Source organism: Aspergillus udagawae (assembly GCF_001078395.1).
Source record: "Aspergillus udagawae IFM 46973 DNA, scaffold_4, whole genome shotgun sequence".
In the NCBI taxonomy this organism is placed as follows: Eukaryota; Fungi; Ascomycota; class Eurotiomycetes; order Eurotiales; family Aspergillaceae; genus Aspergillus; species Aspergillus udagawae.
This window is the reverse complement of record NW_025091267.1, coordinates 4,054,338-4,074,842: the sequence shown is the minus strand read 5'-3', so window position 1 is coordinate 4,074,842 and position 20,505 is coordinate 4,054,338. Positions and strand designations below refer to the sequence as shown.

At 47.8% G+C, this 20,505-nt stretch overlaps 7 protein-coding genes across 7 annotated transcripts; 3 read left to right on the top strand and 4 right to left on the bottom strand.

Moving 5' to 3' along the window:
* Window positions 1–1,651: 1,651 nt before the first annotated feature.
* Aud_006808 (FUSC family protein) lies at window positions 1,652–4,494 on the bottom strand (the record flags this gene model as incomplete). Its single annotated transcript, XM_043291705.1, has 4 exons — window positions 1,652–2,063; window positions 2,179–3,308; window positions 3,355–4,101; window positions 4,489–4,494. 4 exons carry the CDS (start codon window positions 4,492–4,494, stop codon window positions 1,652–1,654), a joined length of 2,295 nt encoding a protein of 764 aa, XP_043147640.1.
* A 2,141-nt stretch (window positions 4,495–6,635) lies between these two features.
* Window positions 6,636–8,090, bottom strand: Aud_006807 (alpha/beta hydrolase; the record flags this gene model as incomplete). The annotated part of the gene is made up of 1 exon (XM_043291704.1): window positions 6,636–8,090. The coding sequence occupies one exon, from the start codon at window positions 8,088–8,090 to the stop codon at window positions 6,636–6,638; it is 1,455 nt and encodes a 484-aa protein (XP_043147639.1).
* Window positions 8,091–9,275: 1,185 nt separating this feature from the next.
* On the bottom strand, window positions 9,276–10,113 carry Aud_006806 (uncharacterized protein; the record flags this gene model as incomplete). The annotated part of the gene is made up of 2 exons (XM_043291703.1): window positions 9,276–9,824; window positions 9,892–10,113. 2 exons carry the CDS (start codon window positions 10,111–10,113, stop codon window positions 9,276–9,278), a joined length of 771 nt encoding a protein of 256 aa, XP_043147638.1.
* A 962-nt stretch (window positions 10,114–11,075) lies between these two features.
* Aud_006805 (uncharacterized protein) lies at window positions 11,076–12,671 on the top strand (the record flags this gene model as incomplete). The annotated part of the gene is made up of 1 exon (XM_043291702.1): window positions 11,076–12,671. One exon carries the CDS (start codon window positions 11,076–11,078, stop codon window positions 12,669–12,671), a length of 1,596 nt encoding a protein of 531 aa, XP_043147637.1.
* Window positions 12,672–13,677: 1,006 nt separating this feature from the next.
* Window positions 13,678–15,208, top strand: Aud_006804 (Zn(II)2Cys6 transcription factor domain-containing protein; the record flags this gene model as incomplete). The annotated part of the gene is made up of 2 exons (XM_043291701.1): window positions 13,678–13,749; window positions 13,802–15,208. The coding sequence occupies 2 exons, from the start codon at window positions 13,678–13,680 to the stop codon at window positions 15,206–15,208; spliced, it is 1,479 nt and encodes a 492-aa protein (XP_043147636.1).
* A 1,635-nt stretch (window positions 15,209–16,843) lies between these two features.
* On the top strand, window positions 16,844–17,052 carry Aud_006803 (uncharacterized protein; the record flags this gene model as incomplete). The annotated part of the gene is made up of 2 exons (XM_043291700.1): window positions 16,844–16,880; window positions 16,936–17,052. Coding segments are annotated over 2 exons (154 nt in total), but the record flags the coding sequence as incomplete, so codon positions are not given.
* Window positions 17,053–19,409: 2,357 nt separating this feature from the next.
* Window positions 19,410–20,363, bottom strand: Aud_006802 (uncharacterized protein; the record flags this gene model as incomplete). The annotated part of the gene is made up of 1 exon (XM_043291699.1): window positions 19,410–20,363. One exon carries the CDS (start codon window positions 20,361–20,363, stop codon window positions 19,410–19,412), a length of 954 nt encoding a protein of 317 aa, XP_043147634.1.
* Between the last annotated feature and the right edge of the window lie 142 nt (window positions 20,364–20,505).

The following is a 20,505-nucleotide window of genomic DNA, read 5'->3' as shown; positions in this document are numbered from 1 at the left end:
CAAGGCACCATGGTCCATCTTTTTATTGTTAACGCCCTTGTGGTTCTCTTGGATGCCTCTCTGCTTGCAACAGAATACACCAATAACTTTGAAATTCAGACAACTTATAAGACAGTTGTTTACAGCATAAAGCTAAAGATGGAGTTCAGCGTTCTTAATCGCCTAGTTCGCGTGGTTCAATCTCGCTACCCCTTGGACACTTGTGTTTACCAGGACCGATGGCCGGAACCCCAGACAGATTGTGGTGATATTGTTCAGCGAACACATAGCCTGCAGCGTTGATGTGTTATAATGTGGAAATTATATGAGTTGGGCAGCTCCAAACACACCGATCTTTCGTTGTCAAACGTCTCTGATCACCCCATATGTGGTTCTGACCACCCTCGCGGATGTTCCGAGGACTTTGACCCATTCTTCTTCGGTGTCCTTCAGGGTGTCTGCCTCTGCCGTGGTTGCTGTACGAAGTACTACGTCCCCGCTTTTCAGCTGCTTTGCGGCTATGACTTGATGGGCTTTCCCAAGCAGATTTATCCGAGATCCTAACGCGTCATTCACCCGTTTGCAGAGTTCTTCCGGTGATACCTGGCGGAGTACGGCCGCCGCGTTTGCGTCCAGCTTCACTACGGTTTCCCTGTCTTTAATTGATGTGAGGGAAGATATGACATAAATAAATGAGATGTAGTAGAATCTTAAGTGCTAATTTATTAATTATAATGGAGTTAAGTTTAGTAAGGCTGGAATATTTCTGTGTGGGGTAAAGTTCCAGGGGTTAAAACTAATTAAGAGCCTTAAGGCCTTCCCTCTCTGATATTATCTAAATCACGAGTAAGTCCGGATGGACTTAGTTAAGAGAGGCTAAATGTTTGGGATTTAGCTAGTTTGTATACTTGGCACTATAAAGGTAAAGGATTCTTTATGAATAAGGGAAAGACAGTTAAAGTTAATGAACTTAATGTGAATAGTTAAGTAGTAGTAGACGCTATATCCTTCTATAAAAATATAGCTAAGCTACTCCTAACTGTCACTCCGCGATCTAGGGGTCAAAGATAAGGATAGAATTGTAGTTTTTGATATAGGTGTGATACTTATAGAGGACTGAGAGTGAGAGAAGGAGAAAATATATGATGGTGTAGATGCAGAAAAAACTAGGTGAGACTAATTTCTTAGTTGCCTGCCTAATAGTATACTGTATACTTTTTTAGTTTTAAGGAAAAAATATTCTATATTTAAAGATGACAGATAATTACTTGGAGTCTGACTAATTTGATTCTAGTAGAGTATGTAGTTAGTGCCCTGAGGGACGTAGATTAGTTATTTGAATATGTAAACCACCACTACTTTCATACCAACCTATAACAGAAATGCTTATTCCCTTATATCTCACCAACCACTAGATATTTTGAATTGATACTTCATATTTAGATAGATTGGATACTAACCTATCTAGTTGGTATTAATATTTCTAGAGAAATCCTAGAAATTAGTGATTACTAAGCAAAATGGTTTCTAGTGGTTTAACCGCTGACCCCCTGGATCCGACCCTGACCCGCCCTGAACCTGGTGCGATTTCTCAATCTAGGAACCGAACCGAACCGCTGGGAGTTCGGTGAGGGTTGGATTCGATTTTAGCGATTCAGTTATGCAACTCTAGCTAGGTTGTCTCCTCTGCCATAATAGAACGCACGCTAGAGGGCGAGTGTTTGTTCCTGACAATATCACTGAGGATGTCTAACTCCCCAACAAGGTTCTTTGTCTCCGACAGCAGTTGAGAAGCATCATCCGTTATGAGCGCCATGATCACTTCCAATGCCGCAAATGCTGAGTAGGGCGGCTCACAAACATGTTGTGTACTAAGCAGTCTACCCTCGGGATCGGCTATAATCTCGCTGAGGAGACGTATTTTAGGGGCTTTGGAACAGAAAGGAAGGGGCGTCTTGCTTCGGATGGCACTTGAAAGAGCCATCAGTAGCGATGATATTTCGTGGGATGTTGACTCCAGGGCAATAACTAATTGTTCGAAGTTTCCAGACCATAGTTCGGAGTATCCCGGGTCGGCGGCGACACTAGCGATCAGGTCTTGAAATGAATCAGTGATGGATACCATTAGTGCCGAACAGTAGAGTATACTAGGCCGTATCAGTCATTGCAGACCCAAGGTATGGATGTATGATAACTTACTTCTGTGCGTATTTAACCAGTCTGTCGTATGTGTCTTGGGGGAATTTTCCTCCAAATGTAGGTTCCCAGGCAGCGAAAACAGTGTGAAACTTCATGCCTTGGAGGAGAATGATATCTCTCGCAAGCACACCAACACGAGCTTTCTCAAGATCCCTCCTTAGGCTCTCCTTCTCCCTGCGGTTACCGGCCAAATTTTTGAACCGTGAGGAGGCCGTTTTGAATGTGGAGGTAGAGTAATATGCTAGGAGGTACAGAAAGGAACTGAGATCTTTTCGGAGGCACATTCTCACGCTAACCATGTGAGGGAAGTTCGTGAAGAAAAAGGCAACACCGACGCCGACAACGACGGTAGCTAACCGGTAGGGCGAAAGCACGTAGAGGGCGTGATATTTCTGGCCGCTTGTTTCAGAGACTGCTATGCCAACCTTCTTAACCTGAAGCGCATAGCCCACGATCAACATGACGGTGGCCATGGTTATCGTTGGCACTACCGGATCCGTTGGGAATTTTATATAAAGATAGTGGGTCAAGACTATAGTGATGCCGACAAACACAATAACACCTGCTGGGTGTGCGTCAACTATATACCAGTCAACGTATGATAACACCATTCCAATTGCCGTTCCGAACAATCGCTGAAATTGTCCGTATATACCCGAACCAGCTGTTTCCGTCATGCTAATTGCAACCATGATTGAACCCCAGATGAGACGTTGTTGGATGTAGAATTGCTGCGTGTTTCTAAGAAAGGCAAAAACGGCCACAGTCATGGTGGCTATGGCCACTCTGAAACCAAAAAAGGACTCCGGAGAGCCAAATAGGTGAGCGAAGGTCCGAAGTTTGACATTAAACTTCTCCCACGTGTTTGCGGGTGGAAGGTGTTCTGCATCCATGCCCGTCTGCAGGACGTCATCAAGGTATACCCTGACAGTACCAGATCTTTTGCAGTAATTTTGGTAATCCAGCTCCCCATCTTCCCTGGAGAATGAAGCCCAGAACCATTTCTTCATTTGCTTCCAAGCTGGCATGATGAACCTTTTTTTTTTCATGGTGCCATCGCTTATTTTGGCATTGGCATATTGGACCAGATATAATATGCTTCTCGCGGATTCAATGAACAAATAATGCGACTTCAAACAAGTTAGCTAGTCGCACCCTATGTTTAGGAATACTTACCTGGAGCAAAATGTATAGCTGAAGTTGATGCTCTTCATGCAGCTGAGGATCTGTGGGCTTCACGCTGCTCCTCAACGAGTCGCTTTGAAACGGCTGATCCACGCCTTTCCAAGCTAACCAGGTCTTCAACGGCCCTTGTCGCTGCCTAAGGAAGTGTCCAATCATTTCCTCTAGATGTCTCGCCGCGTTATTTCCGTTGGCTTCAAGGTCAGACGCAAGTGCCGTAGGTGACTTCCCCAAGCGAAAGGAGTACACTGCATGGTCAAGACCTTCGTCCATCGCGTGCAAAAGCTGTTCTGTGGGTCCGCGAGTCTGTTCAAATATCCAATACCATTGCTGTCTTTCCACCTCGAGAGCATTCTTTTCTGACTCAGTCAATGGATGAGAAATACGGGGCCTTCTAAAAAACTCCCGAAGCCCTCGCTTCTCCAGCCGGGTTGCGACTTCAACGAGGGATTCCATCCCCACTACTGAGACCAGTATGCTCTTCAGGAAACGCGTTAGCTCTACCAGTTCCTTCGGCCCCAGATATGCCCAACCAGCTTCACGTTTTGCAAAGCGGAGTTCCGATTTGATAGCTCCAAACTCTTTAGCAACATCCATGGCTGCATTCTTCAGTGCATCCGCTTCCGGCCACAACTCTGTCTCGTGCTGATAGTTGGGATCGATGTGCCCTTCTGTCCTTTGAGAAAAGATGTCATGGGAGGGTAGGGACCGCACAAATTGACGTTGGGCATTAAGTGTTCTCTGTATCGCATGGAAATTATTTTTCAAGTGTACAGTGACCAAAGTTCGGGATGTGTATGGAAGTATAAACACATTGACGACGGCTGATAATCCAAAGCCGGTAAAGAATGCTTCGGTCAAGCGTTTTACTGGAGACTCCCGCATACAGTCAGTAAAGACCACAATCGCAGAAGTATACTCCCACCTAAAGACGAAGCTTCACCCATCGTAGCAAACTGAGTTCCATAAGTTCCTGTCACTTGGATGAAGATAGAAAATACTATAGACGGGACGAAGTACTGAGGTCGGAATGCGCGGAACCTGCTCCATCAATCAGCCAGCCAGAGAGAACGCCGTGGACGGGCAAGCAGACGTGTTAGCAAGCCACACTTCAAAGAATAACCACACCGCCATATTAACGCTGGCAGCGGCATTGAACGGACTTGTAGCAGCACCAGCGACAGGGCCACCACTCTTTCCCTCCTGAATATGAGTTGTATTCGCTCGAGCCTGGATAGCACACCACATTGATAAATAAGAGATTGCAATTGCGAAACAAGTTAAAAGCTGTCCAGCACACGAGATTAGCCTTAATAAAGTCACTTCTAGGCTTAGAGTGAGTCAGTACCATTGTCACTACAAGATTCTGGAAGAATCGAGCTCTTGGTGCCACCGGCAAAGTGAGAATGGACATTATTGGGATAAGATATCCGATAGTAGAGAAGTGTCTCGCAACACTCTCGCTCTGATATCTAAAGGGTGTAAGGAGACTTCCACTGAGTGGAGTAGAGGACATACATCGCGAGCCCGACGGTCGGCGCAATACCGCCCCTTTTGAGATACATGTCAGTTTTGAGTCTAATTACAGGCAATGAAGAGCGCAAAGGTCTCAGCAGCAGTCGTACAGAAGCGAACACTACGGTTGAAGCCTTTCTAAAAGCCTGCTTTGGTTCCCCATTGAAGACTGCTTCTGCTGTGGCCATTGGCTCTTCGGAAAACATACTTAAGCATTAGGAGCACTTTGTAGATGTCTAGTTCGAGCTTAGCACGGAATTTTTTCAATATCGATGATGTCCTGGAGGACTCCATGGTGGTATATTGGGGCCCTTCGCCTTTCCTATTTTCTTCCTCTGATTTTTAGCTCCTGTTATGTTTAGAAATCCTTTGAAGGCAAAAATTGAGATGGGTTCATATAATAACGCAGTATAGAGTAACTATAGCTACAGAGAGTGAGAGGGGAGAGGGTGAAACTGTTGGAGAGAAATACATTTCATTTAATATAGGGTGCTGAGAGGGTGTTTGTGGAAACAGTGGATCTGATGGCAATTAGGTTAACATTTTAAATTTGTAATCTTTGGACTGATACGCCATGTTGACATCATCCCACAAACTCCCACAGCGGCAAATATTATTTGCAAATAGTTTGTTTTATTAGTAGCCTCACGCAGGCAGGAGGGGCAAGAAAAGTATAGCTTGGCCATAACGGGTCACCTGTCGCTGCGGTCTTAGACTGTAGCGTCGGGTAGGGGCCCATCCGTGCTCCCTTGTAGAGGTATAGTGTGTCTGTATTGCAGAAGTGTCTATACAGAGAGGGAAGGCGGGGGGGATTGTTAAATATATCTCAGTGATTCTTCATTATTGAATGAAGTTTTGATTTGTTGGGTCTATCGCCCCCGCTGCTTTACCTTCACCCTCTTCACCCCCAAAGGCCTAACCTCTGTGAAGCCACTATTCTGCAGCTGAATGTTCTTGAGCCCCGAAACTGCGGATGGGCTTCCCTTCGTCCCCCGCGTGTGCTAACTTATTCCGTAGATATTTTGTTGCCATCATAACCATCTGGTCTGGTCTTAGTTATATTATGTCTAAGGATGCCGTGAGAATATTGAAGGGCACTACATAGAGATACTAAATTATTACTCGCTAAGAGGCTTTCACTATTACTCCCAGGATAGACGTATTTTTTAAGACTTCCTTATCCACCTAGATAATTACTGGTTAATTCTCTGCAAGGTTACCATCGGTCCCTCGAACTCCAGGGGCGAGGCAGACAAGACGATTCCCCAAGGCAAGTCATAACCTGAACTAGAGTCTAGAATGTGATGGGGATGAAGATTTTGTTCAACCTGGATATGTGGTGTTAGGACCAGGACCTTACAGGGCTTTGGAATCTATCTGTTAGGGGAAGGAGTAGGAATTATTCTACCGACGGATGACAAGCTGTGGCATGTTTGGAGAGTTGCCCTTCTTTATACAGTGCAGGTAACTAAGAATGGGGTTGATACCTTCAACGAGCGTATCAACTGTAGGGGCTGAGTACTTGCGCTCTGCATCATCTTTGAAAAGATTCGCTAAATTCAATAAACAGTCGGAAACTCGAAACATATAAAAGGATTGCGACTAAGGTACTTTACGGCATAAAGTGAAGTAGTTTGGAGATATCATTGAAACCGCGCAGACTCAAAGGTGGTCTCAAACCGTTCTACTAAGCTTAGCTAGGTGAAATTCCTAGCAGATACAATATCTATTCTGAATAAAACCGCTATGTCCAAAAGCGATTAGCTATTGACAACAGTATTGTCGGCGGGGATTGTCAAGTTGACTATGTAGGCGTTCACAACCTTCCATGTCTCACCGAACAACATGTATGATGTGTGGCCGTCACCCTTTCGTGTGAGAAGTGTGCTGTTGCTGATCTGCTCCTTCAGCCCGTTTGCCCAGACATATGAGCATGATGGATCATATTGTGAGTTGACCAGGAGAATGCGAGGCGTCCCATGAATCATAGCTCGGTGTTCTCTGCTGACCTGCGGGAAAGGCCATCCAATGCAACGGTTTAGGTCGTAGTTGCCAGTGCCGACATGCGGCCACATGGCACTGGCGAGATTGTTTTTGTACTTGAGATCTACAAGAGAAGCTCGGGGGTGGTACCAGTCAGAACAACTGATCACAGTATCCTGGAAAGTATCCGATTCTGAGCTCGTGGCAAGTGAGGTGGAGAGTCCCGAAGCATCCCCCTCTTTGGCTTCAAGGAGATGCTGACCAAGTTTCGCCCATGTTCCAAATAGACCAGATTTGACAAATAGTTGAGAGTTCATATTATACTGGATTTCAGAGCCAGTCACGCTTTCGCGACATCTGCTGGCCTTGCATGAAGGTGCAGGGATAGGCTCCTTGTTTCCTTGTTCAACCAGATCATCAAATACTCGCAGAACGTAGTCTGAGGTTCCGTTCAATGGACAAGTCGTGCTTTGACTACACCACTCAGCAAACCGGACCAGTTCACTCTCATAGGTTAATGACTTGACCGTAAGGTACGAGATAGGATCGGTGCTGTGATCCATGTTGCCATCAAAAACCATTGTCCGGATATTCTGAGGGAAGAGTTCCGCGTAAGTTTGTCCTATCAACGTTCCGTATGATAGGCCAATATAGTTCAGCTTTTCGTCGCCTAGCCCCTGGCGGATCGCTTCCATATCTTTGGCGACGCTGACAGAATCCATGTGCTTTACCAATGATCCAGTCATATTAAGACAACTCTCTCCAAGTCTCTGAAATTTTTGGACCAATGCATCAAGCTCAGTCTGGTTTGACGGCCAGTAAGCAACCCGCTGGTTGTAGATTTCCGGATCACATCGGATAGGAGAACTAAGGCCGACACCTCGAGGATCGAGACCAACGATGTCAAACCGATTGGCAATGTCTTGGCCAAATAGTTTGCTGCCGGCTATCACAAATTGAGTCGCATTATCACCTGGTCCGCCGGGATTGAATAATAGACTGCCAATTCTTTGCGCCGGGTTGGATGCTTTGTGGCGTAGCATTCCAAGTTGGACCTTCTCGCCGTAAGGGTCATCCCAGTCAATTGGTACCTTAAGAACTCCACAGTCGAACCCTGGCGCGGGAAATGTGCAATTCGACCATTGGATTGGGGTAAAGGCCGAGCGGTTCAGAACAGAACGGGCATCGGCGAGAGTCAAAATGACTGGAAGAACTACCAATGGGGAGAGCATCTCTAAAAAGAACATGAGATTGGGAGGCTCTTGTCTTCTTATAATGGCGTGATTAAAAAGGGTGCTCTTTGGAGAGGTGAGTCGTATGAAATGGAGATCTCCTGTTAAGTATAGTATTCTGGCCCAAGACGAAACTAAACGTTTGGAGAGCTATGCGCAAATTCCTCAGCTCTCACAAACCAAAGCCATAATTTATAGGAGGTGGGTTCATTTAGTATGTTGGCCGCTGGTGAATCCCTGCTAAGCCTTCTTTCGCTAGCCCATATCAGGCAATCGAGTTGTTCGCCCCCGGGAGTAGATAGTAGTAGCTTGGGGCTAAAAAGCCTAAAAGAAGATCCGATACAACCGTCAAATAAATTTAGACATTGACCTCCACCAGCCAATCATTTCCGTATGAGGCAATTAAGATGTACGGCCAATCAAATAGGCAGTACGGTCTATTTATTTGGTCCCAGTCTATAAACTCGCTCGTCAGCTCAGCTATATAGACGTGGGATCATTAACCATAGCCCGAATAGTTAACATCGCCGGAGCTAGATGACCTCACCGCACAGTAATACAGGCACAGCCATGTCTAACCTCATGTACGGAGTGCCGTTTGGTGTCTTCGAATTCGCGCACATGTGCACCTTCAAGCCTCTTGGCTACCTGGCAGCACACTGCAGGCTATGCAGTTGCCGTGTCAAAGACTCCAGCAGAGCACTCTGATCGGAAAGTTATATAGAGTACGATTTCCCTGTGCTGTTAAGAGCACGACGCTTTTAATTGACTTGGATCGAGAAAATGCACTGACTGTAGCAAGTCCCCACGGGAAACATAAAATAGTCAAGATTGGGGACGAATCCTGAATAAAAACCAAAAGTCGCCTAGTGTAATTTTGGAATTCCTTTCTGCTCAGCCTTTGAGTAGATATTTCGCTAGATGATATTCGTCCTTCTAAAACTATATACAGTTTACATCACTTGTCTCCTATCAGTGCGCTTTTTCTGCATCGCATGGAACCTACAGCAATATCGATGAGCTGATGGCTTAAGCTTTGCTGGAATTTCAAGCTTGCTACATTGTATCTGAGCAATAAGTTCAGATTTAATGACCACACTCTGCGATTTGGGATGTTTTCGCCGTCCTCCAACACCGCGCGGATTTAGGATTTATATTATCGAGCGACACCGCATTCCCCTGAAATTAGAAATTCACCCCCTCGGGCTTCTGTTCCGGGTCCTCCCGGGATTGAGGAGTGATTTTGACAAAGTCCGGCTCCAACACAGCCAATATACCCAAGACCATGGTGACTGCCAAGGCAATGATTTCTTCCAGCACCGCCATGCATAGATAGACGGTTGGATTTCCATCCAGAGAGAAAGTATCCAGAGAAGTGTAATCGCCGAGGGCCGAGTAGATCAGCCGGGCCACCAAGAAGGGGGTAGACAGGACAATGGCGATAAAGAGCTTCTTCTGGAATCGTCGCAATGAACCGCTGAGTTCCAAGAATAACCAGACACTCAGTACGAGGAAAAGCACGAAGACGGCGAGGAAGATGCCCATGGCGGCCTTGGCGAGTTTGCCGGGTGGATAACCACCGGAACTGACACCTGCGATACCAAGAATAAGGCCAATGAAGGTGATTAACGTCACTAGTTTCATCGGCCTGGGCGGCATTTTTTCCTCCACATCACTGAGAGCACAACTGTTAGTCTGCGTTTTGGTGGGAGGGAGAACTTCCGCGGTCGCCAGCTTACATTTGACGCAGCAGTCCGATAAAGGTTAGCAGCAAAGGGGCTAGACCGATCAACTGACATACTGCCTCAGCCACTCTGATGTTGTACGAGTCGTTATTGATCGAGAGCAACGAAGAAATACTGCCAGCAATTCGAATGAGCGAGAGTGTGACAGGATATCGCCAGATCTTGCTGCCAACCCTCCAGCCTGATCGCTTCCAGATGAAAATGGCAGCAACGAGGATGATGGGGAATATGATGAGCTGGAGGATTGCAATGCCGTCGCGGTAGGTGATCTTTCCCATGGCGGTGCTGTAGTGGTAGAAATAGTAGAAGTTATAGTAGTAGTAGTAGTAGTAGAAGAAGAAGAACAATAGGTATATGGACAAGTATGTTAGACTGGAGACAACACTGTTTGATGTCTCCATCGAACAAGGGAACAGCTGCTCCCTTATACGTCCTTGGGATTAGAACATGGTAAAGTCGATATCGAGGTCATGGAGATTACAGCCCTACTGGTATTGAGATGGTGAGTGGACCAGCATCTAGTTTACCGCAACAGGATTAGCGCGTGTGCCGTCATTCAGGAGCTGAAATTACGAGAGAAGCCCGTCGGGAACTCCTCCAACACCTCCTCGTCCATTGCATAGGTGTAACTGCCCAGGTGGGGCCCGATAGGGGGCCAGTTGGGCGTTCAAGGCGAACTTCAAGGCGGACTTCCGATTTCATCTCCCGAGAGCCAAAGTAACTGAAGTAAAAGCCTGGGCTAGTTCTCTTCGGGTAGGTGCGATGTTGCCATATACCCCACAGCCACAGTGAGATTCAAACTCATTTACTAACCGCATGGAGCGCTCCGGCGCCAGCGCTAGTGCTTTTAGGGCATGTAGGATGCTCGGCCAATGAAAGGGGACATGTCGACGGGCAAACCACTTTGGGAGATGTTAGGTATCTCTGCTTTGTCGTCCAATACATCACCTGAGTGGCTATAAATGATGGGTGACAGCCGACAGCGAGCTCTTCATGACGCGGCAGCAATTTCTTCCTTTCCTACATACTTCTAATTGTAACGGTCAAACCCCGAGCGATGGTGCACATATCTTGTTGTCTAGCGAATGCCGCACCCGTATTGGTGGCCCTATTGAGCCTAATCTTCACCACATCAGCGACACCTTCGGAGTACAACAGTCACACTGGACAATCTTCTTGGCCGTCGGCGAAAGAATGGGCGAGCTTTAATAGCAGTCTGTCTGGCAGATTGCACCGCACAATGCCCTACGCCGCAACCTGCTATTATAGTTCTCCATACTACGACCCTTCAGCTTGTGTGGTCGCCGCAGACAACTACACAACAAACCAGGTACGAACCGATGTATACGGCGCAGCGACATCCCTCAACTGGGAAGTTTGCCATACCGAAACATGCGCACTGAATGCGGTCAGACCGTTCAAATCCCTCTCAGACGACTGCCACCTCGGCCGGTTGTCGTCATTGTATGTCGATGCTTCTGAACCTCAACATGTGGTCGCCGCTGTCAAGTTTGCCCGAAAGCATCATCTCAGAGTCAGCGTTAAGAACACTGGACATGACTACTTTGGCCGCTCGACCAGTCCCAACACTCTTGCGATCTGGACTCACCGCATGAACACGATGAAGTATCATGCGGATTTTGTTGCATCGAACTGTCCGTTTTCGAACGGTCAACATATCGGGGAGATAGGAGCTGGTGCTCAAGCGTCGGATGTCTACACCTATTTCCAGGAGTTCAACATGGATGTGACTGGCGGAAATGAAGGATCGGTGGGCCTGGCGGGCGGGTTTGGTCAAGGAGGTGGTCACGGTATTTTTGGTCCTTCGTACGGTCTAATGGTGGATAATGCGGTCGAGTTCGACGTTGTGACAGCAGATGGCCAATTCCGCACCATCAACCAATGCAATGAACCCGAGCTCTTTTGGGCCATGCGAGGTGGAGGCGGAGGCACCTTCGCAATTCTCACAAGCTACCGGTTCCAACTCCACCCAGCCGTTAATATCAATGTGTATCAGCTCGAGGCCAACTTCACGCTCCGTGGCAATGAGACGGCCAATTACCCGGCCCTGGAACAACTTCTTACCCAGCACGCGACGAACCAACCGGTCTGGTCCCACCACAACATTTCAGGACATGCGTACTACGGGCCGACTAAAGCCGAGATTTACCTCGTCTTGCCGTCCAACAACGAAACAGCCCTGAAATCTCTCACCAGTGAATTTGCCTCCTTCGTGACGAACAACCCCAGTATCCGAGTCGGCGAGAGCACCTACACCACCTACCCCAAATACACCGAGTTCCTCCAGGTCACCAACAAGATTGCTGCCAGACTAACCCCAGGCGGCATCTTCGGAGTCGTCGCAGGTCGGCTAATGCCAGAATCCTTATTCGAAACCCGCCACACCGTAACCGAACTCGTCCAGGCCGTCCTCGACGGCATTCGCCTTAGCAATAAGCTACTTCCCGAAACTTCCGTCTCCCAGGTCATCATGACCACCCCGGTGAACCACCGAAACGGGGATGCGACAAGTGTTAATCCCGCCTGGCGCTCGGCTCTTTGGCATGTTCTCATGACCGGTGGATGGACGGAGCAGCTCAGCAACTTAACCGAGGCAGAACTTTTGGAAACATGGCTGGATACGGTCGAGCCCATGAAGGAGCTTACCCCAGGTGGGGGCTGCTACCTGAATGAAGGCCATTACTTGGAACCAGAGTGGCAGGAGACGTTCTTTGGATCAAATTATCCGGAATTGCTTCGAATCAAGAAAAAGTATGATCCAGATCATTTCTTTGATTGCTGGAAATGTGTCGGCTGGCAGGGTGTTTCGGAGTAAGTTGTTCTCTTTATTTCCCTGGATTTAGTCCAGGGACCATTGCTGGGAATACGGCTAACTGTGAAAACTACGTAGTTCCTACAGCTGTTACAACTAGACTGTAATGTGCTTTTGTGCCGTGGTCAAGTTGTCCTCCTGGCTATTAGACTCTCGTTGTTTCAGCATCTGGCATTGACTGGATGGAATTGCATGCATCATGGCCATTAAAATGATGGTTTCCGAACTCTACTTTACACAAAACCTTCCGAGGTTTCTTCAACAATAGCATAAAAATTGTATGGTTATCAATACAGGTCGAGTAAACCAGCTTTCGGACTTATTATTGTGAAGGAAGATACTAAGAAAGGGATAAAGGCCTGTGGTCGTTGTATAGGCGGGGACCTTCCCTAGACAAATACCAACGCGACTAGCATTTTCCCTTAATTCTCACATTATCTGGATCGGCGATTGAATTTGTGGGTTGCTCTGGGGTGGAGGTACCTTTGAATGGGGAGTCAAGGATCATGAATTGAGCTTATTTTGCCTCCATAGGGTCACCAAGGCTGATTTTCACCACAACTCAGCTTTGCGATATTGTTGGCATCTCCAAATTCGCGTGTTGACTGGTCAGCATCTGAGATACCCAAAGAAGACTAGCGTGCATGAGTAGCAGTCGGGGATCAGTAGCCACTCATAGTACTCAATTTCCAGCCTAAGTGGCTGTGGCCAAGCAGTCACGTAGGATGCCCATCTAGGTAAAGAGGTGCAGATCTTCTCTTGCTGGTCAGCATGGCGCAGCTTTGGAGCGTAACAGGTGGGGGCCGTTGGGTGTCATTTGGGCCCACGGTCACTCCCGGGCCGCCAAGAGCGTGTATGGTGATTTGTGTAGCTTGTTTCCGAGGTTAATCCAACTGACTTCAGCTCACGTCAACACTGTCGATGAGCAACAGTCTTCAAACACCAGCCTCCCTTTCCTCTTCGTAGTCTCATCATCATCATTGATCGCCTTGTCGACGGATGCTTCAATATGCCAAATCTCAAGGCACCTCGCGCAAGAACATCCAGAAGTTGCGAGAACTGCCGAGTTGTGAAACGACGCGTGGGTCTTCCTTTACCATTCTAATAACACTAGCACTAACACGGTGACCCAGTGCGACAAGGAGGTTCCCCAGTGTGGTCAATGCATTCGCACGCGCGAAATTTGCCTTGGATACCGCGATGAATGGGATTTAATCTTCCGTGACCAGACAAACCACACCATCAAACGGTCCAGTAAGACACGAGAAACGAATGGGCTCTCGACTAAGGCTATTCCGTTAATTCCACCTACCCGAGGTTTGAATCCCAGTCTCGAGGAGATAGGTGTCAATTATTTCCTCCGGGACTTTGTCGCGGGTGGTCTTTCCCCTTCACGCGGATATCTGAACTATATCCCGACGGTCTATTCTGCCGATGCAGAGCACCCGGCCCTCGTTGCCAGTATGGCGGCCGTGGGCCTCGTCGCGTTGGCCTCTCACAAGCCCGAGCTGGTCCTTCGTGCGCGCGCCAAATACTCAGAGGCGATCCGCCTTGTGAACCAGGCGTTAGCATCCCCGGTGGAGTCCGTCAAAGACAGCACCTTGATGTCGGTGATATCGCTGGGAGTTTTCGAGCACATCTCCAATTTTGAGTCTTGGGTTCGACATGTCAAAGGAGCTGCAGCGTTGGTGGTTGCCCGCGGCAAATCTCAATTTGCCCGTAGGCCTGCCATCCTGATGTTCAACCAGGTGCGCGCAGATATGTCAGCTGCTTGTATTCAGACCGTACAGCCGTTTCCAGACGACTTGCGGGAGCTGCAGGAAGAGGCGACCAAGTATACCGACCGTTCGGATGCATTCTGGTTACTCGGAGTGCTCGCCACGCGGTGCGCAACCCTTCTCGCGGGCGTCACAAAGAAGCATGATGACAAGTCTTTACTGATACCCACGTCCTGGTCGGACTTCCTAGAAGAATCGATCGCGATTCAGAGTGATTTTCAATATATTCTTGATATCCTTACTACGCAAGAACCGTACATAACAATCAGGGAACCCCGTGGGAGCGCGACCTTCATTTCTTGTAATGGCCAATATGACCTATACAAGACATCGTGGGCAATAAGGCTCTGGAACAACTCTCGAATGGTTGAAATCATCGTTTGCGAGATTATTTGCTGGCTCATAAACAAGATGCTCACCGAGGAGCCGGCTTATCCCGCTGAGGGCCACCTGAAGCTTCAATCAAAGCTCCGGTATACAATGCAGATTATTTTAAGACGAGGAGCGGAGATACTGGCCAGCGTTCCACAGGGCCTAGGGCTTGTATCAGTCCCTGATGCTGATAGACCCCAAGAACCCAACGTGTCGGGTGGGTATATGCTGATCTGGAATCTGTATACAGTCGGTAAATCTCCTGCTATCAGTCAGCAAAATCGCCAATGGGTCATCAAGCAACTTACGGGTATCAGTGAGCGTGCAAATATCGCAATGGCGTTTCAGCTTGCGAAGGATCTTGTTGAAATAGGTCGAAGTGAGCGTTGAGAGCCGTTGCCTCTAGGCAGGCCCCTTCAGGGATCAATTCTAAAGGATCCTAGCAACTTCACCGTAATCGAGAGGATCGACGAGGTGGTATTTGGTCTATCCACGCAGTTCTAATTAGACAACTGTAACAAGCATCTCAGTCCAGCATCTGAGCAAGAAACCGAACACATCATTCATTTTAACCTGCCTCCCGTGCAACACTACCCTGCCCTGCGATTTTTAAGGCTCTCACTCCAGCATACTCGGGTTGAGCCGGAACTTCTTCCCGGGTACTGATTTGTTGACGCCACTCCCTTATCGGATCAGTGCTTATGGCTGCCGACTGAGCTTGGGAGGAGTGGGCGTCTATTCCTTGTGGGGTTCCCTTGGCTGTCATTGCCCGAGGATTCTGACTGACGCGGCCGCCCTCAGCTAGCTGCTTGACGTTGGTCCCCGTAACACACTACCTCTTCTGTCCATTAATTCATCTTAATCGCTTCGGAATACTTGTTCTCCTGCTGCCCTGCTCTCTCAGGTCACCCAATTGGGATAAGGGATAACAGAAATCGATCGAAGCGAAAGATCTCCAATAGGGTTAAAGAAACATGTAAATCATGTTCCCTAGATGTCGTGCTATATATCTCCCCTACCGAAGAGATTCAACACGAACTTTGTATGAAAGGTAAAGGATTCTGGTTTAAGTCAACAGACTAGGATTCTAAGACCTGAGATGAGAAAGAAAAACCGTCTTGATGAGAGATTAATTTAAGGAATGAACTTAATGGTAAGACTTGATTGCTTATAGCAGGGATTAAATAAGTGCGACTTGCTTGGAGCTAAGATACTGTAAAATATGCTGTTGAATTGACATCTAATCGCTTATTATGTCGTCTACTACTCAGGGGGTGGGAAAAGAACTGTTCAACTGAACCCCATATTGTTTAACAGACGTGTCAAGCACCAGAATAGGAGCACGAGCAAAGAAGTAATGATCACTAAGTTCACCACTATCAATTCCGCTGTTCTGTGTGTGGCTGACGATCTCCTTATGCTGGAGTTTCTGATTAAAGTCATTCAAGTCCATAGCGATAAAGGGGACAACTCTTGCTGATGGATCACGCTCGCTGAGGGACACCTCGATTCCTATTGACAAATATAGCGATACTTTGGTGTCGAAAATCAATAAAAGTACGTGGACCTTTCTATCCGCTTGGACTTTTCCGTCCGTTTAAGCTCTCAAATCTACCTGGAACTTTCTCTCCTACCACTCATGAACCTATTGCTCTAGATCCTCTTTGTCTGCATCAAGCTCAAGTGACGTGGCCCCACAAAGAGACCCCTCAGAGTAGCCCACCCATTTGCGATTTTCAGCTTGCCACCAGCGAAACATTGGGGGGGAGGAACTGAACACTAAATAATGGAAGTCTTTCCCCTGTGCGACTCTGACATGATAATATCCAATATTTTCGGTCGAACTTTCCCGTAGTATTCCAAGGCTTTCTCCCACAGCGATCCAAGTTTTACTCACTTACCCATTTGTGGCACACCATTAGCCATAATGCCCTTTGCTGAGTATGTTCCCCAACCTGTCATGTATTTTTGCGCATTTCCATAACCAGAACACAGAGGAACATCTGTTACATTCTCTACTGACAGTGGAGAGTCCACTATTGGTACTGTCAAAGGCTTCGAGGTAGGTAATACATCTTCAGATACATTGTCAATTTTAAGACTGACGACTCCTTGAGGATGGAAAATACCGAATCGAAATCGAGGGCGGGAAGATTGTTGAAGTTGAAAAGGCAGGCGTGAAGGAGTTTGTCATCGAGATGAACAGGAGGGATATTTTCGATTATTTGAAGTAACCCATGCCATTGGACTCTGTTCGGATTAGGAAATGGGTTTGTGAGACGGAACGTACGGGGTTCCCTTATGCTAATTGCTGGTGTTTTGTTTGTTACCAGATATAAGTGATTGGATGAAAATTGATTGAATTCGAGCCATAGCCTCGCGATACTTGATTCAGGATGGAGGCTGAAATGAGTCTGCACAGCGCTCATATCCTCTGATTTCCATCATGTCGACTATGCCGTGTAAGCAAGAAGCTACGCATAAATTGCAACAATAACACTTGATCATCGCCTATAAAAGTTTACAAAGGAACTAGGCATAGCCTTCGCACCAATGGAGAAGATTAAAACACGTCACGAATTCCAAGGCAAAGTTAAACTAGCCTACTTGCCCTTCAGCTTTCAAAAGCGTCCAGCGCGCATTGTCACATTGTCGACCTATGCCACCAGAGTCACTTTACAGCAGCTACTCGATCACGCTCACTGATGCCAAAAGTAAAATAGCAGAGTTTTCCAATTTGGATCCGAACCATCCCAGGTATGGTAGCAATAGTCGCCCCATTCCTCAGCATTGAAATACGGCTCTCCGTCATTCATGTAAACCGAGCACCAGCTGGTAGGGCTAGTTCCGGCATCGTCCCTCCAGGTTCAGTAGTCCTTAATGTCAATTCCTAAAAAGGTGAGTCAATCCGTATGCATGGGACCCACGTCGCCGGGCCACACAAAATCAGCTGGGAGACCGTTCTCAAAGAATCCTTCTTCCAAATCCCAGCCGCCTGCATTGTATTGTCGATGGTGACACTAATAGCAATGACCTTATAATATTAGACTCACCTCCTGCGGGCGTCGTATTCCAAGACCCTCCAGCACTTCTTCCTTCCCTCTCCTCTCCAGTCTCAGTATTCGCTGCAGAATGCACTCTTTTCGCGAAGAATAGGCTCGTGTCACAGAGGCCGAAGTATTTGACACTGGTGTCAATTTGCCTATTTCTCGCCACTACTTATTTAATATCCATCGTCTTGTCGGTGAGACTGATTCGACTCCTTCCTCCTCGGCGTTCGAGACCTAGAGATTAGGCCACACGCCTCTTGCGGAGCCGCAGCCGCAGCCGCTGGACATGTAACCCTTCCACACCGACCTCGCCTGAGACTTCTAGTTCCTCGGTCCTTAAGCTTCGTACTATAGCGAACCTGAGGAGCACCCTTTGTCCTCCCTGGAAAATGCTTCACGATCCGATTCCACGGGAGACTTTGCTTTTCCTCCAGTTCAATCAAGTGTTCGTCCTCATCGGGCAGTAAATGAGTCGCATGCGCTCAGGCTTTTTGTTTCTGGCCTGCGCGGTGTGCCCTGTCTTGTCTAAGTTTTCCTCGCACGCGGGAGCTTTTGTTGGCCCATGCGGACAAGAGGGTTGCCTCTCCTCCTCGAAGGTACGTCAAGGCCGCGAATCTGCAGCATAGGCATGCGGCGTTCGGGTCCAAGGGGTCGGTGACAGCCCTCTCTAAGGGCGAGGATTATTATTAGGTGTTGACCTGAACCCATGACTCCCGATATAGACGCCTTCTTTGTTTAGGCTCGCGAGCTGTTAACCAGGTGTAGCAACAATCACTCTGTTGTTTATTGTCAAACATATTCTACCTAAGAAATGTTGGAGATGGAACCTTTCTTTTAGTATCACTGTAGTGTCTACTCAATTTCCCAGCGCTATCGCATTCCAATTCTCACGATCGTGCTCAACAATTAGAGGTCGAAGACCCTCTCCCATCCTTGTGACAACATTACTAAACCCCGCGATAAGATGGAATGCACCTCGGCGGCCAATGCTCCTAGTCCATCCAGGCGGTATGGAGTCAACGCTAAGCAACGCCTTTGAGCAACGTCCTGATTATTTAGGAATTGCCCGGGCAGCAAGCAAGGGGCTATTCACGCGGTCCGGGTAAAGGCAGATAAACTGGAGTCCGTTCTCGAGGAGACTACGAAATCGTGCAGAGGGACACCAGCCATGGTCGATACATTTGCCCAATCATAACATCTTCTAACCCTAAAACGAACAATCGTGGGGTGCTGTATGGATGGAAATTGTAATGGCAGCTCACCTATGATAGTTGATGGTGGAGGGTGATCGGATGTAAGGCATATTTGAACCACGTCAGCTGTAATATATACGGGAAAATACGCCTCCCAACTACAATGATAATTTAGACTTATCGTGATCTCTACTTCAGACATTGCGGATCCTATATCCGCCTACTGGAGCCTGAGGCATAAATATGAAAGGCATACAGTCAAAAAGAGGAGAAAAATAAACATGATATTTCCACTATCACTGCGCTACTACCCTTCGGGTCGCCCTGATCAACTACATAACACCAAGATCAAGTGCGGTAGGAGTCATCAAGCTTGTCCAGCAGGCGTATATAGGCAGACAACTCCTTGAGTCCATAGGCAGCACCAGAGAAGCCCTTCTTATGCATCACCTCGTAGGTCTTGTTCACGGTCCTGTCACTGGGCATGTTTAGATTATCCGCGTCTCCCAAAGCACAAGCAGAGGCATGGGACTGAATGTCAGTGGCCGCAAGGAGCTGGTACATAAGGTACCAGGCAGCTCCAATAGAAGCGCCAGCGGTAATAACGCCGTGGTTGCGCAAGAACATGATGTTCTTATCGCCCATGTCCTCTGCTAAGCTCTCTTGTTCATTGCGATCGACAACCACACCCTGGTAGTCGTGATACGCAATCGGTCCGACTTGGTGACTGGTCTGGGCGAGCTCGAGGAAGCCCTGCTTAAGGGATGAGACACCAGCAGCGGAGGGGTAGTGGCAGTGCATGACACTCTGCAGATCGGGTCGGGCCCTGTGGATTGCACTGTGAATAACGAAACCCGCGTCATTGATACCGAACAAGCCGCCTGTAACTCCAGGGTGCTTGACTGATCCGTCCGCACCGACTTTAATCAGACTACTGGCGGTGATTTCGCCGTAAAGAAGGCCGAAAGGATTGATGAGGAAAGACTCCGAGCCGTCGTTTTCGTGGACTTTGGCGGTTAAATGGCCGTAAATGTTCTCGTTCCAACCCTTCAGCCCAAAGAGCCGATAACAGGCAGCCAACTCAATTCGAGCTTTGGCTTCCTGCTCGGAGAATTCAGAGAGGATAGAGGTTTTAAGGAGTTTCGAAACATGATTTGAGCTATACTGCGCGTCTGGGGCGTAGGTTTGAGGGGAGAATTCAGCAGAGAACGATCGCCTAGCGCTGGCCCAGGTGGGTATGATGGAGCTCCTGCGAGTACGAGGGACCGCCTGGGAAAGGATACGTGGAATTTGTAGGACCATCTTGTTGTAGTGACTGGTCCAAAAATGTCTGAATTGTACGATCTTAAAAGTAGAGGCTCTCAAATGCAGGAATATATGTCCTTTATATACTTTTCTTCGGGTGTGAGCTGAGCTGTCGACCAACCTCAAGATTGTTAACAAG